Source organism: Carcharodon carcharias (assembly GCF_017639515.1).
Source record: "Carcharodon carcharias isolate sCarCar2 chromosome 39 unlocalized genomic scaffold, sCarCar2.pri SUPER_39_unloc_3, whole genome shotgun sequence".
NCBI lineage: Eukaryota > Metazoa > Chordata > Chondrichthyes > Lamniformes > Lamnidae > Carcharodon > Carcharodon carcharias.
Window position 1 is genome coordinate 289633 of NW_024470836.1, and position 17092 is coordinate 306724.

At 56.5% G+C, this 17092-nt stretch overlaps 1 protein-coding gene across 1 annotated transcript in view; it reads left to right on the plus strand.

The window, feature by feature from the left end:
* The first annotated feature begins 7749 nt into the window (after positions 1–7749).
* Positions 7750–17092, plus strand: part of epn1a (epsin 1a) — a 34748-nt gene continuing 25405 nt past the window's right edge. The window contains exon 1 of the mRNA XM_041182349.1: positions 7750–8480. Coding sequence (XP_041038283.1) covers positions 8003–8480 — 478 coding nt within the window. The 5' untranslated portion in view covers positions 7750–8002. The remainder of the gene's footprint in view (positions 8481–17092) is intronic.

The window sequence follows — 17092 nt, forward strand, 5'->3', positions numbered from 1 at the left end:
ATCGCCCCGTCTCCCATTGGTTACGGTCCCCACCGTCTCGTTAAGATGAACAGATCCCCACACCTCCCATTGGCTGTGGTCGGCAACGTCTTATTAGTATGCGCAGATCCCCTCAGCTCCCCTTCGCTGGAGTCACCGTGATCTTTTTTAGTATGCAGATAGACTGCTTCCCATTGGGCGGAGCAACAATGGCCTCATTAACATGCAGTGAGCGGCGTCGCCCATTCGGCGGGAGGTTGCATTGGCCTCATTAACATGCAGAGAGCGGCGTCTCCTATTGGGCGGAGCCACATCATTCTCATTACCATGCAGAGAGCGGAACCGCCCACTGGGCGGGGCCACAGCTGTTTCATTAACATGCAGAGAGCGGCATCTCCTATTGGGCGGAGCGATATTAGCCTTATCAACATGCAGAGAGCGGCACCTCCCATTGGGCGGGGCGACCATAGCCTCATTAACATGCAGAGAGGGGCACCTCGCATTGGGCGGAGCGACAGGGGCCTTATCAACATGCAGAGAGCGGCGTCTCCCATTGGGCGGGGCGACCACAGCCGTATTAACATGCAGAGAGCGGCACCTCCCATTGGGCGGGGCGACCACAGCCTCATTAACATACAGAGAGCGGCGCCTCACATTGGGCGGTGCGACAACTGCTTCATTAACATGCAGAGAGCGGCATCTCCCATTGGGCGGAGCGACAGGGGCCTTATTAACATGCAGAGAGCGGCGCCTCCCATTGGGCGGAGCGACAGGGGCCTCATTAACATGCAGAGAACGGAACCTCCCATTGGGCGGAAACGACAATGGCCTCATCAACATGCAGAGAGCGGCGCCAGCCATTGGGCGGAACCACAATGGCCTCATTAACATGCAGGAAGCTCGCTTCCCATTGGTCCATGAGGCGAGTGCCGGAAGCGGAAGTGTATAGACAGATAGAGAGAGAGAGAGAGAGAGAGAGAGGAGGCGGAAGCGGAAGCGACGCCATTTTGTTGCAGCCCTTGGGTTCCCTGAAGCCAATTGAGAGGAATAAGGCGGAAGAGGAAGAAGAGAAAGGGGGAGAAGGAGAGAAGGTGAGAAGGAGGAGGATGGGGGAGGTAGACAGGGTAAGGTCTAAATGGGCTGGATTTTGGGGGGGGTCAGGGTTAATGGAACCTCTGGGTGTCCTCCATTGACATGGAGGAGGACAAACTGGGTCCAACATCAGGGTCAAAGCCTCATTTCATCATAGGAGCCTCTGGGAGGAGGAGGATCCACAGCCTGACCACCTCACAGGATCCTCATCACCACCAACTCCCCCCCCACCCCTCCACCCCTCCCTGAGATCCCCCTAGCACCTGTGTCCCATCTCCCCCCAGCAGGAGATCCCACCCACAATCTGTCTCCCCACAACAGGAGATCCCAACCAGGATCTCTCTCCCACCCCCACCAGCAGGAGATCCCACCCAGGATCTGTCTCCCCACAACAGGAGATGCCAACCAGGATCTGTCTCCCCCCCCCCCCCCCAGCAAGAGATCCCACCCAGGATCTGTCTCTTCTCCCCCCCCCCCCCCCAGCAAGAGATCCCAACCAGGATCTGTCTCCCCCAGCAGGAGGTCCCACCCAGGATCTGTCTCCCCCTCCCCCCCAGCAAGAGATCCCACCCAGGATCTGTCTCCCCCCCAGCAAGAGATCCCACACAGGATATATCTCCCCACAGCAAGAGATCCCAACCAGGATCTGTCTCCCCCCAGCAGGAGATCCCAACCAGGATCTGTCTCCCCACAACAGGAAAACCCAACCAGGATCTGTCTCTCCACAACAGGCGATCCACCCAGGATCTGTCTCCCACCCAGCAGGAAATCCCACACAGGATCTATCTCCCCACAGCAAGAGATCCCACCCAGGATCTGTTTCCCCCCAGCAATAGATCCCATGGGATCTGTCTCCCCACAGCAATAGATCCCGCAGGATCTATCTCCCGACAGCAGGAGATCCCACCCTGGATCTGTCTCCGACAGCAGGATATCCCACCCTGGATCTGTCTCCCCACAGCAAGAGATCCCACCCAGGATCTGTCTCCCCACAGCAGGAGATCCCACCCAGGATCTGTCTCCCCACAGCAAGAGTTCCTACAGGATCTCTCTCCCCACAGCAAGAGATCCCACAGGATCTGTCTCCCGACAGCAGGAGATCCCACCCCGATCTGTCTCCAGGCAGCAAGAGATCCCACCCTGGATCTGTCTCCCCACAGCAAGAGATCTCACCCAGGATCTGTCTCCCCACAGCAGGAGATCCCACCCAGGATCTGTCTCCCCACAGCAGACAATCCCACCCAGGATCTGTCTCCCCCCAGCAGATGATCCCACCCAGGATCTGTCTCCCCACAGCAGGAGATCCCACCCAGGATCTGTCTCCCCACAGCAAAATATCCCACAGGATCTGTCTCCCACAGCAGGAGATCCCACCCAGGATCTGTCTTCCTGCAGCAGGAGATCCCTCAGGATACGTCTCCCCACAGCAGGAGATCCCACCCAGGATCTGTCTCCCCCAGCAGGAGATCCCACCCAGGATCTGTCTCCCCACAGCAATAGTTCCTACAGGATCTCTCTCCCCTCTGCAAGGGATCCCAACCAGGATCTGTCTCCCCACAGCAAGAGATCCCACAGGATCTGGCTCCCCCAGCAAGAGATCCCACCCAGGATCTGTCTTTCTCCCCCCTCCCGGCAGGAGATCCCACCCAGGATCTATCTCCTTCCAGCAAGGTATCCCCCAGCAGCTGTCTCCAACCCTCCCCCATCCCAGCAGGAGATCCCACCCAGGATCTGTCTCCCCACAGCATGAGATCCTCCAAGGATCTGTCTTCACCCCGCAAACAAGAGATTCCTCTAGGATCCGTCTCCCCAGCAGGAGATCCCACAGGATTTGTCTCCCCACAGAATGAGATCCTCCCAGGACCTGTCTCCTGCCTCCCAGCATGAGATCCCCCCAGGTCCTAACTCTCCCCAGAGATCCCCCAGGATCAGTCTCCCATCAGCAGGAGATACTCCCAGGATCTGTCACCCCACTGCATGAGAACCTCCCAGGATCTGTCTCCCCCCCAGCATTAGATCCTCACAGGATCTGTCTCCGCCCAGCATGAGATCCCCTGGAATCTGTCTCCCCCCCAGCATGACATCCCCAGGACCTGTCTCCTCACAGAGTGAGATCCCCCAGCAAGAGATCCCCAGGATCTGTCTCCCCACCAAATAAGAGATCCTCCCAGGATCTGTCTCCCCCAAATGAGATCCCCCCAGGACCTGACCGCCCCAAACGAGATTCCACTAGGATCTGTCTCCCCACAGCATGTGATCCTCCCAGGATCTGTCTCCCCCAGCATAAGATCCACTGGAATCTGTCTACCCCAAGCATGAGATCCCCCAGGACCTGTCTCCTCACAGAGTGAGATCCCCCAGCAAGAGATCCTCCCAGGATCAGTCTCCCACCAGCAGGAGATCCCACAGGATCTGTCACCCCACAGCTTGAGGTCCTCCCAGGGTCTGTCTCCCCACAGCATGGGAACCTCCCAGGATCTGTCCCCCTCCCAGCATTTGATCCCCACAGGATCTGTCACCCCGCAGCATGAGAACCTCCCAGGGACTGTCTCCCAGCAGCATGAGAACCTCCCAGGATCTGTCTCCTCCCAACATGAGATCCCCTGGAATCTGTCTACCCCCAGAATGAGGTCCCCTAGAATCCATCTCCCCCCCAGCATGAGGTCCCCTGGAATCTGTCTACCCCCAGCAGGAGATCCCCCCAGGACCTGTCTCCTCACAGAGTGAGATCCCCCAGCAAGAGATCCCCCCAGGATCTGTCTCCCCACTAAATAAGAAATCCTCCCAGGACCTGTCTCCCCCGAAGCAAGAGATTCCCCTAGGATCTGTCTCTCCCCAGCATGAGATACCCTAGGACCTGTATCCCCCCCGCAGCATGAGAGCCCCCCAGGACCTGTCTCCCCCCCCCAGCACCTGTCTCCCCCTAGCATGAGACCCTCCCCCCAGGACCTGTCTCCCCCCAGCATGAGACCCTCCCCCAAGGATCTGTCTCCCCACCAAATAAGAGATCCTCCCAGGATCTGTCTCCCGCCAAAAAGATTCCACTTGGATCTGTCTCTCTCCAGCATTAGATCACCCCAGAACCTGTCTCCCCACAGCGTGAGATCCCCTCAGAATCTGGATTCCCCCCCAGGATCTGTCTCCCACAGCATAAGATCCTCCCAGGATCTGTCTCCCCCCAAACAAGAGATTCATCTAGGATCTGTCTCCCCCAGCAGGAGATCCCACAGGATCTGTCTCCCCACAGCATGAGATCCTCCCAGAATCTGTCTCCCCACAGCATGAGATCCTCCCAGGATCTGTCTCCCCACAGCATGAGATCCACCCAGGATCTGTCTCCCACCAGCAGGAGATCCCACAGGATCAGTCTCCCACCAGCAGGAGATCCCACAGGATCTGTCACCCCACAGCTTGAGGTTCTCCCAGGGTCTGTCTCCCCACAGCATGAGATCCTCCCAGGATCTGTCTCCTCCCAACATGAGATCCCCTGGAATCTGTCTTCCCCCCTGCATGAGATCCCCTAGAATCTGTCTCCTCCAGCATGAGATCCCCTGGAATCTGTCTCCCCCAGCATGAGATCCCCTGGAATCTGTCTCCCCTGACATGAGATCCCCTGGAATCTGTCTCCCCTGACATGAGATCCCCTGGAATCTGTCTCCCCTGGCATGAGATCCCATGGAATCTGTCTCCCCCAGCATGAGATCTCATGGAATCAGTCTCCCACAGCATGAGATCCACTGGAATCTGTCCACCCCCAGCATTAGATCCCCCAGGACCTGTCTCCTCACAGAGTGAGATCCCCCAGCAAGAGATCCCCCTAGGATGTCGCCCCACCAATTAAGAGATCCTCCCAGGATCTGTTTCCCCCAAACAAGATTCCACTAGGATCTGTCTCCCCCATCATGAGATCCCCTACGATCTGTCTCCTCCGTGCATGAGATCTCCTACGTTCTGTCTCCCCCCCCGCATGAGATTCCCTATGATCTGTCTCCCCCCAGCATGAGATCCCCCCAGGACCTGTCTCCCTCAAGCATGAGATCACCCCAAGACCTGTCGCCCACCTCCCAGCATGAGATCTCCAGGGCCTAACTCTCCCGAGAGATCCCCGCAGCAAGAGATCCCCCAGGATCAGTCTCCCACCAGCAGGAGATCCCACAGGATCTGTCTCCCCCAGCATGAGATCATCTCAGGATCTGTCTCCTCCCAGCATGGGATCCACTGGAATCTGTCCCCCCCAGCATGAGATCCCCCAGGACCTGTCTCCTCACAGAGTGAGATCCCCCAGCAGGAGATCCCCCCCAGGATCTTTCTCCCCACCAAATAAGAGATCCTCCCAGGATCTGTCTCCTCCCAACACAAGATCCCCTGGAATCTGTCTCCCCCAGCATGCGATCCCCTGGAATCTGTCTCCCCCCAGCATGAGACCCCCCCCAGGACCTGTCTCCTCACAGAGTGAGATCCCCAGCAAGAGATTCCCCAGGATCTGTCTCCCCACCAATTAAGAGATCCTCCCAGGATCTGTCTCCCCCAGACAAGATTCCCCTAGGATCTGTCTCCTCCCCAGCATGAGATCCCCCCAGGACCTGTCTCCCCCCAGCATGAGACTCTCCCCCCAGGACCTGTCTCCCTAAGGTATGAGATCCCCTCAGCTAGAGATCCCCCAGGATCTATCTCCCCACCAAATAAGAGATCCTCCCAGGATCTGTCACCACCCCCCCAAGCAAGATTCCACTAGGATCTGTCTCCCTCCAGCATTAGATCACCCCAGAATCTGTCTCCCCACAGTGTGAGATCCTCTCAGGATCTGGATTGCCCTGGATCTGTCTCCCCCTCCCAGCATGAGATCCCCCCAGGATCTGTTCCCCCCCCCCCACCAGCATGAGATCCCCTGGAATCTGTCTCCCCCCCCCCCCCCGCCACCAGCATGAGATCCCCTGGAATCTGTCTCCCCCTAGCATGAGATCCACCCCCCCCCCCCAGGATCTGTCTCCCTCAACCGAGATCCCCCCCAGGTCCCGTCTCACCCCTCAGCGTGCGATCCCTGAGGGATCTGTCTGCCTGCGCCCCCCCCACCCCCCCCCCCCCCCCCAAGCCGGAATCCCAAGGGATCTGCTCCCCCCACCCCCACCCCCACCCCCAAACGGGAGATCCCCGGAATCGATCGCCCCCCCCCCCCCCCCCCCAATCCCATGATATCCCCGCACCAGAGTTTGTGCTACCCCCTGGGATATAGCCCCTCACCCCCTCCCTCCCCCCCACCAGTATACCTGCTCCCCCCCCCCCCTCCCCAAAGCCCCTTCACCATCGAGACACGTACCTGACCGCTTTGACAATGGCAGCGCAGGGGAACCCACAGCCAAAGGGGTTTTGCCTGTACTTTCAAATCGTCCAAACCTCCACTCACGGTGAAGGGGGAGGGGGATCTTCCCCTGTCACCCCCTCCCAAAACGCCCCTTCCCACCAGCCGCCCTCACTTGAGTGTCTTAACGTCGAGCAGAGAGAGAGGGGGAGAGATTCCTTGTTCTCCTGTGCAGGGAGGAACGTTGTTAAACGTAAACGCACAATTCGGATTCTAGACTTTTGTTTGCAGCTTTAAAATCTCTTGACACAGGGTGAAATCTCTACCCCCAACCCCCACCACCCTGGGGGTGAGAGAGAGAGGGAGAGACACGGGTGCTGAGAGAGAGAGGGAGAGAGACAGAGACAAGCACGGCATGGGGGAGAGAGACAGACGGTTGGGGGGGGGGCGGGGGCAGCGGGGAGAGAGACGCGGGGGAGAGAGAGAGAGAGACGCGGGGGAGAGGGAGAGAGAGGGACGCGGGGGAGAGAGAGAGAGACGCGGGGGAGAGGGAGAGAGAGACGCAGGGGAGAGAGAGAGAGAGACGCGGGGAGAGAGAGAGAGAGACGCGGCGGGGGAGAGAGAGAGAGTCACGGGGAGAGAGAGAGACACGGGGGGAGAGAGAGAGAGACGCAGGGGAGAGAGAGAGAGACGCGGGGGGAGAGAGAGAGAGTCACGGGGAGAGAGAGAGACACGGGGGGAGAGAGAGAGAGAGAGACACGGGGGGAGAGAGAGAGAGAGTCGCGGGGGAGAGAGAGAGAGAGATGCGGCGGGAGAGAGAGAGAGATGCGGCGGGGGAGAGAGAGAGTCGTGGGGGAGAGAGAGACGCGGGGAGAGAGAGAGAGACGCAGGGGGAGTGAGAGGCAGGGACACATCTCCCCCTCTCTCTCCGCTTCTCCTCCTCTCCCTCTCCTCACCTCTCCCCACCTCTCCCCACCTCTCTCCCCCTTTCTCTCTCCCCCTCTCCCTCTCTCTGCCTCTCCCCCTCTCTCTCCGCCTCTCCCCCTCCCTCTCCGCCTCTCCCCCTCCCTCTCCGCCTCTCCCCCTCCCTCTCCACCCCTCTCCCCCTCCCTCTCCACCCCTCCCCCTCTCTCTCTCCACCTCTCCCCCTCTCTCTCTCTCTCTCTTTCCGCCTCTCTCTCTCCGCCCCTCCCCATCTCTCTCTCTCTCTCCCACCCGCCTATCTTAACCCAAATTCCTTCTCTAACACCCTCTGTCTCTCCCCACAGAAGCAGTCGTGCCCCCCGCCTCCAAGGATGCTGCAACTCGCCAGCTAGACTCATCCCTCCCCTCTCAACCCCCTCCCCTCCCCTCCTCCCTACCCCCCCCCCCCCCTTCCTCCCCTCCCCACTCATCGCTCGCTGGTATGACGGACCGGACTTGCGGCTGAACACCTCCCGGCCTTGCATCGCGTGCTCTCTCTCTCTCTCTCTCTCTCTCTCTCTCTCCCCTCGTCACCTCTAACCAGAGCGAGGGGGGAGAGGCAACCAGAGTTGGAGCACGGGAGGAGGGGAGCAGAGAGAGAGAGAGAGAGAGAGAGACGGCCGTTTCCCCCTCCTCTGTCTCGTTCCATCACTCCCGGGGCAAGGGACCATGTCAACCTCATCCCTGCGCCGCCAGGTCAAGAACATTGTCCACAACTACTCGGAGGCGGAGATCAAAGTTCGCGAGGCTACCTCCAATGACCCCTGGGGGCCCTCCAGCTCACTGATGTGCGAGATCGCCGACCTCACCTACAATGTGGTGGCCTTCTCCGAGATCATGGGCATGCTCTGGCGCCGGCTCAACGACCACGGCAAGAACTGGCGCCACGTCTACAAGGCCCTCACCCTGGCCGAGTACCTGGTCAAGACGGGCTCCGAGCGGGTTGCCCAGCAGTGCCGCGAGAACATCTACGCTGTGCAGACGCTCCGCGACTTCCAGTACGTGGACCGCGACGGCAAGGACCAGGGGCTGAACGTCCGCGAGAAGGCCAAGCAGCTGGTGGCGCTCCTCAAGGACGACGAGAAGCTCAAGGAGGAGCGGGCGCACGCTCTCAAGACCAAGGAAAAGCTGGCACAGGTCTCCACAGGTGAGGGTGCCCTTAGCTCTCCCATCGAAGCCCATCCCTCTAATCTCCTCACTCTCCCATCAAAGACCATCCCTCTAATCCCCTCACTCTCCATTCAAAGACCCATCCCTCTAATCCCCTAACTCTCCCATCGAAGACCATCCCTCTAATCCCCTCATTCTCCATTCAAAGATCCATCCCTCTAATCCCCTAACTCTCCCATCGAAGACCATCTCTCTAATCCCCTCACTTTCCCATCAGATGACCATCTCTCTAATCCCCTAACTCTCCAGCCAAGACCCATCCCTCTAATCCCCTAACTCTCCCATCGAAGACCATCCCTCTAATCCCCTAACTCTCCCATCGAAGACCCTCCCTCTAATCCCCTAACTCTCCCATCGAAGACCATCCCTCTAATCCCCTAACTTTCTCATCGAAGACCATCCCTCTAATCCCCTAACTCTCCCATGGAAGACCCATCCATCTAATCCCCTATTTCCCCCATCCAAGACCATCCATCTAATCCCCTAACTCTCCCATTGAAGACCATCCCTCTAATCCCCTAACACTCCCATCGAAGACCATCCCTCTAATCCCCTAACTCCCCCATCGAAGACCATCCCTCTAATCCCCTAACCCTCCCATCGAAGACCCATCCCTCTAATCCCCTAACTCTCCCATCGAAGACCCATCCCTCTAATCCCCTAACTCTCCCATCGAAGACCATCCATCTAATCCCCTAACTCGCCCATCGAATGGCCATCCCTCTAATCCCCTAACTCTCCCATCAAAACCCATGTGTATCGTCTGAGCAAGGCACTTCAAAAATCACAGTCTAATCAGACAAAGGCAATTTCAGTTATACAAAAAGGGAAACGAGAAACTCGAGCAGTAATGGATGATCCTCCTTGTTTTGACAAATTAGAATTTTCTAAGGCTGTAAGTAGGAGGGTAGATAAAGGGGAACCAGTAGATGTAGCATACCTAGTTTTCCAAAGGGCATTCGATACGCTGTTGCACAAAAAGGTTGTTAGGGTGGGTCATGGAATTGGGGCTAATATATTGGCATGTATAGAGGATTAGTTAATGGATAGAGAACAGAGAGCGGGCAAAAACAAACAAGGGCTTTTTCAAATTGGCTGGCGGTGACCAGTGGAGCGTCACACGGATCAGTGTTGGGTCCTCTGCTATTTACAGCCGATAATTTTAACGAGTTAGACCGAAGAGGCGGAGAGCAACATACCAAAGGTGGCTGATGGGGGTACCAAGCTGGGTGGGAAGGTAAGCTGCAAGGGGGACACAAAGAGGAGGCGGAGAGATAAGAGACCGGTAAGGTGAGCGGGCGGCAAGTACGGCGCAGGGAAAGGCGTGGAGTCGTTCGCTCGGGTCGCGAGAGTAGAAAAGCAGTGTGGTTTCTTTTTCGAACAGGCGTGAAGCTCACCAGCATTGATGTTGCGGTAGACTTGGGACCGTTGGTACAAGGCCTGTAGAAAGTTAGTGTGTGGGTGCAGCAAGCAACTGGGAAGGGAGATGGTGAGCGGGCCTTTATTGTAAGGTGGGGGGGGGTGCTGGAGTACAGAATGAAGAAGCCTCGTTACAATTGGACAGGGTTTTGGCCAGATCACATCTGGAACGCTGGGCGAAGTCTTGGTTTCCGCAGTTAAGGAAGGACACACTTGCATAGGAGGTGGTACAGCCGGGGTCCACCAGATTGGTCACCGGAGGGGGGGTGTGGGGGGAGTTATCCTCCGGCGAGAGGCTGCATAAATTGGTTGATAATCTCTGGAGCTCAGGTCTAACAACGTCTGTGGAGGGAAGAATCTCCTTCCGAGGTTCTGAAGGAGCTTGACAGGGTAGGTATAGATAGATGTGGTCCTCCCCACCCCCTAGTTCTGGCCTCGCGCGCAGTTGGGAACATCTTCTCTACGTTGACCCGATCGAATCCCCTTTCGTAACCCTAAAGATCTCGATCGGGTCACTCCACCCTCAGCCTTCTCTTTTCCAGAGAAAAGAGCCCCAGTCTGTTCCGACTTTCCCAATACTTATAAACTCTGGGTTCCAATGTCATCAGCGCCTCTATCCCCTCTTTGTAATATGGAGACCAGAACTGTGCACAGGTGGGGTCTAACCGAGGGGATACAGAGACCGGAACTGTGCACGGTGCTCCGAGTGTGGTCTAACCGAGGGATACAGACACCGGAACTGTGCACGGTGCTCCCAGTGTGGTCCAACCGAGGGATACGGAGACTGGAACTGTGCACGGTGCTCCGAGTGTGGTCTAACCGAGGGATACAGAGACCGGAACTGTGGACGGTGCTCCCAGTGTGGTCTAACCAAGGGATACAGAGACCGGAACTGTGTGCGGTGCTCCGAGTGTGGTCTAACCGAGGGATACGGAGACCGGAACTGTGCACGGTGCTCCCAGTGTGGTCTAACTGAGGGATACGGACACCGGAACTGTGTGCGGTGCTCCGAGTGTGGTCTAACCGAGGGATACGGAGACCGGAACTGTGCACAGGAGCAGGTGGGTAGGTGGGGATTGAGGGAGACGGGGAGAAGGTGGGTAAGTGTGGATTGAGGGAGACGGGGAGAAGGTGGGTAAGTGTGGATTGAGGGAGACGGGGAGAAGGTGGGTAAGTGTGGATTGAGGGAGGCGGGGAGAAGGTGGGTAAGTGGGGATTGAGGGAGACGGGGAGAAGGTGGGGATTGAGGGAGACGGGGAGAAGGTGGGTAGGTGGGGATTGAGGGAGACGGGGAGAAGGTGGGTAGGTGGGGATTGATGGAGACGGGGAGAAGGTGGGTAGGTGGGGATTGAGGGAGACGGGGTGAAGGTGGGTAGGTGGGGATTGAGGGAGACGGGGTGAAGGTGGGTAAGTGGGGATTGAGGGAGACGGGGAGAAGGTGGGTAGGTGGGGATTGAGGGAGATGGGGAGAAGGTGGGTAGTTGGGGATTGAGGGAGACGGGGAGAAGGTGGGTAGGTGGGGATTGAGGGAGACGGGGAGAAGGTGGGTAGGTGGGGATTGAGGGAGACGGGGAGAAGGTGGGTAGTTGGGGATTGAGGGAGACGGGGAGAAGGTGGGTAGGTGGGGATTGAGGACCCAGGTTTCAGGCTGTGACACGCTGAGCGTGCAGTTCCCTTTATCTCACTGGGCTGATTACACTGAATCTGTAACTTGAGCTGGGATGTTTGCTCTGCCCTGCCTCTTGATAAGGGAAACCGCCGGGGAATTTGTCCAACATTGCCCCCCCCCACCCCCCCAGAGCTGACGAGCAAGGGTGAGGTGGCAGTCTGTGACGCAGCCACCCGCATGGTGCAGAGGTCACTCGCTGGCAGCAGCGAGAACAGGAGCCTGCTTCCCCCAACCCCCACTCACTCCGATCCTGTCCCGTCTGATTGTGGTCACAGCTCCACCTTACTGTCTGTCGGCACCACCCCCCACCATATCCCCGGAGTGTTCCCTCTCCCTGACACGGGGTCTCTCTCTGACTGTCTCTGTCTCTGTCTCTGTCTCTCTCTCTCTTCCACTCTCTCTCTGTCTCTCGCTGTATCTCTCTCTCTATCTCTCTCTGTCTCTTTCTCTCTGTCTCTCTCTCTCACTCTCTCTGTCTCTGTCTCTCTCTCTCTGTCTCTCTCTCTCTGTCTCTCTCTCTCTCTCTGTCTCTCTGTCTCTCTCTCTCTGTCTCTCTCTCTCTCTTTCACTCTCTCTGTCTCTCGCTCTATCTCTCTCTCTCTCTCTCTCTATCTCTCTCTGTCTCTCTCTCTGTCTCTCTGTCTCTCTCTCTCTCTGTCTCTTTCACTCTCTCTGTCTCTCGCTCTATCTCTCTCTGTCTCTCTCTCTCTTTCACTCTCTCTGTCTCTCGCTCTATCTCTCTCTGTCTCTCTCTCTGTCTCTGTCTCTCTCTCTCTCTCACTCTCTCTGTCTCACTCTCTCTGTCTCTCTCTCTCTGTCTCTCTCTCTCTCTTTCACTCTGTCTCTCTCTCTGTCTCTCGCACTGTCTCTCTCTCTTTCACTCTCTTTCTGTCTCTTTCACTCTCTCTGTCTCTCACTCTCTTTCACTCTCTGTCTCTGTTTCTCTGTCTCTCTCTCTGTCTCTCTCTCTTTCACTCTCTTTCTGTCTCTCTCTCTCTTTCACTCTCTCTCTCTTTCTGTCTCTCTCTCTCTTTCACTCTCTCTCTCTCTCTCTGTCTCTATCTCTCTTTCACTCTCTCTGTCACTCACTCTTTCACTCTCTGTCTCTCTGTTTCTCTGTCTCTCTCTCTCTGTCTCTTTCTCTCTTTCACTCTCTCTCTGTCTCTCTCTCTCTCTGCCTCTCTCTCTGTCTCTCTCTCTCTCTTTCACTCTCTCTCTGTCTCTCTGTCTCTGTCTCTGTCTCTCCCCCCCAGCCCCCTCTTCCCCTCCCCCCAAAGCCCCCGCCTCTTCCCCTCCCCCCGAAAGCCCCCTCCACTTCCCCTCCCTCCCAAAGCCCTATCCTCTTCCCCTCCCCCAAAGACTTCTCCTCTTCCCCTTGCCCCCCCCAAAGCCCTCCTCTCTTCCCCTCCCCCAAAGACCTCTCTCTCCCCCCACCACTCTCCTCTCCTGCTCTCTTTTAAGACTCCTCTTGAAACCTCCCTCTCTGGTGCAGCTTTTGGTCCCCCTATCCCAAATATCTCCTCCCCTGTTGTGGGGTCAGACTCTGTGCTTTCATATTTATTAATTCACTGAGATGTGGGCTTCGCTGGCTGGGCCCAGCATTTACTGCCCATCCCTAATTGCCCCTTGAGAAGGTGGGGGGGTGAGCTGCCTTCTTGAACCTCTGCAGTCTCTTGAACCTCTACACCCACGGTGCTGTTAGGGAGGGAGTTCCAGAATTTGGTCTGTGTGGTGTAGGTACACCCACGGCGCTGTTAGGGAGGGAGTTCCAGAATTTTCTCCCTGTGGTGTAGGTACACCCACGGCGCTGTTAGGGAGGGAGTTCCAGGATTTTGTCTGTGTGGTGTAGATACACCCACGGCGCTGTTAGGGAGGGAGTTCCAGGATTTTCTCCCTGTGGTGTAGGTACACCCACGGCGCTGTTAGGGAGGGAGTTCCAGGATTTTCTCCCTGTGGTGTAGGTACACCCACGGTGCTGTTAGGGAGGGAGTTCCAGGATTTTCTCCCTGTGGTGTAGGTACACCCACAGTGCTGTTAGGGAGGAAGTTCCAGGATTTTGTCCGTGTGGTGTAGGTACACCCACGGCGCTGTTAGGGAGGGAGTTCCAGGATTTTGTCCGTGTGGTGTAGGTACACCCACGGTGCTGTTAGGGAGGGAGTTCCAGGATTTTGTCCGTGTGGTGTAGGTACACCCACGGTGCTGTTAGGGAGGGAGTTCCAGGATTTTGTCCGTGTGGTGTAGGTACACCCACAGTGCTGTTAAGGAAGGAGTTCCAGGATTTTGACCCAGTGACAGTGAAGGAACGGCCGATATATTTCCAAGTCAGGATGGTGAGTGACTCGGAGGGGAACTTCCAGGTGGTGCTGTTCCCATGTGTCTGCTGCCCTTGTCCTTCTAGATGGTAGTGATTATCACTCATGCAAAGTGCCTTGGGGACGTTTTACTCTGTTAATACTTGCTGCTTTTGTAAGGGTTTGTTTGTTACCTGACGTGTCTGATTGTGTGTCTGTCTGTGTGTGTCTCTGTGCATCTGATTGTGTGTCTGTCTGTGTGTGTCTGTTTGTGCATCTGATTGTGTGTGTGTACATCTGATTGTGTGTTTATGTGTGTGTGTGTATGCACGCGTCTGATTGTGTGTGTGTGTGCACTCGTTTGATTGTGTGTGCACGCATCTGATTGTGTGTGTGCACGCGTCTGTGTGTGTGTGCACTCGTTTGATTGTGTGTGCACGCGTCTGATTGTGTGTGTGTGCATGCGTCTGATTGTGTGTGTGTGCATGCGTCTGATTGTGTGTGTGTGCACGCGTCTGATTGTGTGTGTGTGCACGCGTCTGATTGTGTGTGTGTGCATGCGTCTGATTGCGTGTGTGTGCGCGCGTCTGATTGTGTGTGTGCGCGCGTCTGATTGTGTGTGTGCGCGCGTCTGATTGTGTGTGCGCGCGCGTCTGATTGTGTGTGTGTGCATGCGTCTGTGTGTGTGTGCATGCGTCTGATTGTGTGTGTGTGCGCGCGTCTGATTGTGTGTGTGTGCTCGCTTCTGATTGTGTGTGTGCTCGTCTGATTGTGTGTGTGTGCTCGCTTCTGATTGTGTGTGTGCTCGTCTGATTGTGTGTGTGCACGCGTCTGATTGTGTGTGTGTGCACGCGTCTGATTGTGTGTGTGTGCTCGCTTCTGATTGTGTGTGTGTGTGCTCGTCTGATTGTGTGTGTGTGCTCGTCTGATTGTGTGTGTGTGCTCGTCTGATTGTGTGTGTGTGCTCGTCTGATTGTGTGTGTGTGCTCGTCTGATTGTGTGTGTGTGCTCGTCTGATTGTGTGTGTGTGTGCATGCGTCTGTGTGTGTGTGCTCGCTTCTGATTGTGTGTGTGTGCTCGTCTGATTGTGTGTGTGCGCGCGTCTGATTGTGTGTGTGCGCGCGTCTGATTGTGTGTATGTGCGCATCTGATTGTGTGTGTGTGCGTGTCTGATTGTGTGTGCGCGCGTCTGATTGTGTGTGTGTGCGCGTCTGATTGTGTGTGTGTGTGCGCGTCTGATTGTGTGTGTGTGCTCGCTTCTGATTGTGTGTGTGCTCGCTTCTGATTGTGTGTGTGCTCGTCTGATTGTGTGTGTGCATGCGTCTGATTGTGTGTGTGTGCTCGCTTCTGATTGTGTGTGTGTGTGCTCGTCTGATTGTGTGTGTGTGCTCGTCTGATTGTGTGTGTGTGCTCGTCTGAATGTGTGTGTGTGCTCGTCTGATTGTGTGTGTGTGCTCGTCTGATTTTGTGTGTGTGTGCTCGTCTGATTGTGTGTGTGTGCTCGTCTGATTGTGTGTGTGTGCTCGTCTGATTGTGTGTGTGTGCTCATCTGATTGTATGTGTGCATGCGTCTGATTGTGTGTGTGTGCATGCATCTGTGTGTGTGTGCTCGCTTCTGATTGTGTGTGTGTGCTCGCGTCTGATTGTGTGTGTGCGCGCGTCTGATTGTGTGTATGCGCGCATCTGATTGTGTGTGTGTGCATGTCTGATTGTGTGTGCGCGCGTCTGATTGTGTGTGTGTGCGCGTCTGATTGTGTGTGTGTGTGCGCGTCTGATTGTGTGTGTGTGTGCGCGTCTGATTGTGTGTGTGTGTGCGCGTCTGATTGTGTGTGTGCGCGTCTGATTGTGTGTGTGCGCGTCTGATTGTGTGTGTGCGCGTCTGATTGTGTGTGTGTGCGTCTGATTGTGTGTGTGCGCGTCTGATTGTGTGTGTGCGCGTCTGATTGTGTGTGTGCGCGTCTGATTGTGTGTGTGCGCGTCTGATTGTGTGTGTGCGCGTCTGATTGTGTGTGTGTGCTCATCTGATTGTATGTGTGCATGCGTCTGATTGTGTGTGTGTGCATGCATCTGTGTGTGTGTGCTCGCTTCTGATTGTGTGTGTGTGCTCGCGTCTGATTGTGTGTGTGCTCGCGTCTGATTGTGTGTGTGCGCGCGTCTGATTGTGTGTATGCGCGCATCTGATTGTGTGTGTGTGCATGTCTGATTGTGTGTGCGCGCGTCTGATTGTGTGTGTGTGCGCGTCTGATTGTGTGTGTGTGTGTGCGCGTCTGATTGTGTGTGTGTGTGCGCGTCTGATTGTGTGTGTGTGTGCGCGTCTGATTGTGTGTGTGCGCGTCTGATTGTGTGTGTGTGCGTCTGATTGTGTGTGTGTGCGTCTGATTGTGTGTGTGCGTCTGATTGTGTGTGTGCGCGTCTGATTGTGTGTGTGCGCGTCTGATTGTGTGTGTGTGTGCGTGTCTGTGTGTGTGTGTGCGTGTCTGTGTGTGTGTGTGCGTGTCTGTGTGTGTGCGCGCATCTGATTTTGTGTGTGCGTGCATCTGATTGTGTGTGTGTACGCGTCTGATTGTGTGTGTGTGCGCGTCTGATTGTGTGTGTGTGTGCACGTCTGATTGTGTGTGTGCGCGTCTGATTGTGTGTGTGTGCGTCTGATTGTTTGTGCGCGCGCGTCTGATTGTGTGTGCGTGCTCGCTTCTGATTGTGTGTGCGCGTCTGATTGTGTGTGTGTGCACGTCTGTGTGTGTGTGTGCGTCTGATTGTGTGTGTGTGTGTGCGCGTCTGATTGTGTGTGCGCGCACGTCTGATTGTGTGTGCGTGCTCGCTTCTGATTGTGCGCGTGTCTGCCTGTGCCTGTGTGCGTGTGTGTGTGTCCGATTGCGTCTGCGTGCGTGAGTGTGTGTGTGTGTGTGTGTGTGCTCTTCTTCCTGTCTCCCACAGTTGCCTCAGCCCCGGCCTCGGCACCTGTCTCCTCCTCGCTGCACAGCCCCCCGGAGATTGAGCAGGCCTGGCCCCAGAGCACTGGGGAAGAAGAGTTGCAGCTGCAGTTGGCCCTGGCGATGAGCAAGGAGGAAGCCCAACAGGTATTGCCGGGGGAGGAGCGGTGGGTGCGGGGTGGCGGTGTGGCGGGGGGTGGGGGGGAGGTGGGTGGGAGGTGGTGGTGGGTGTGCGGTGGGACTGGAGTCGGGGCGAGGACGAGGGAGGTGAATTGGACAG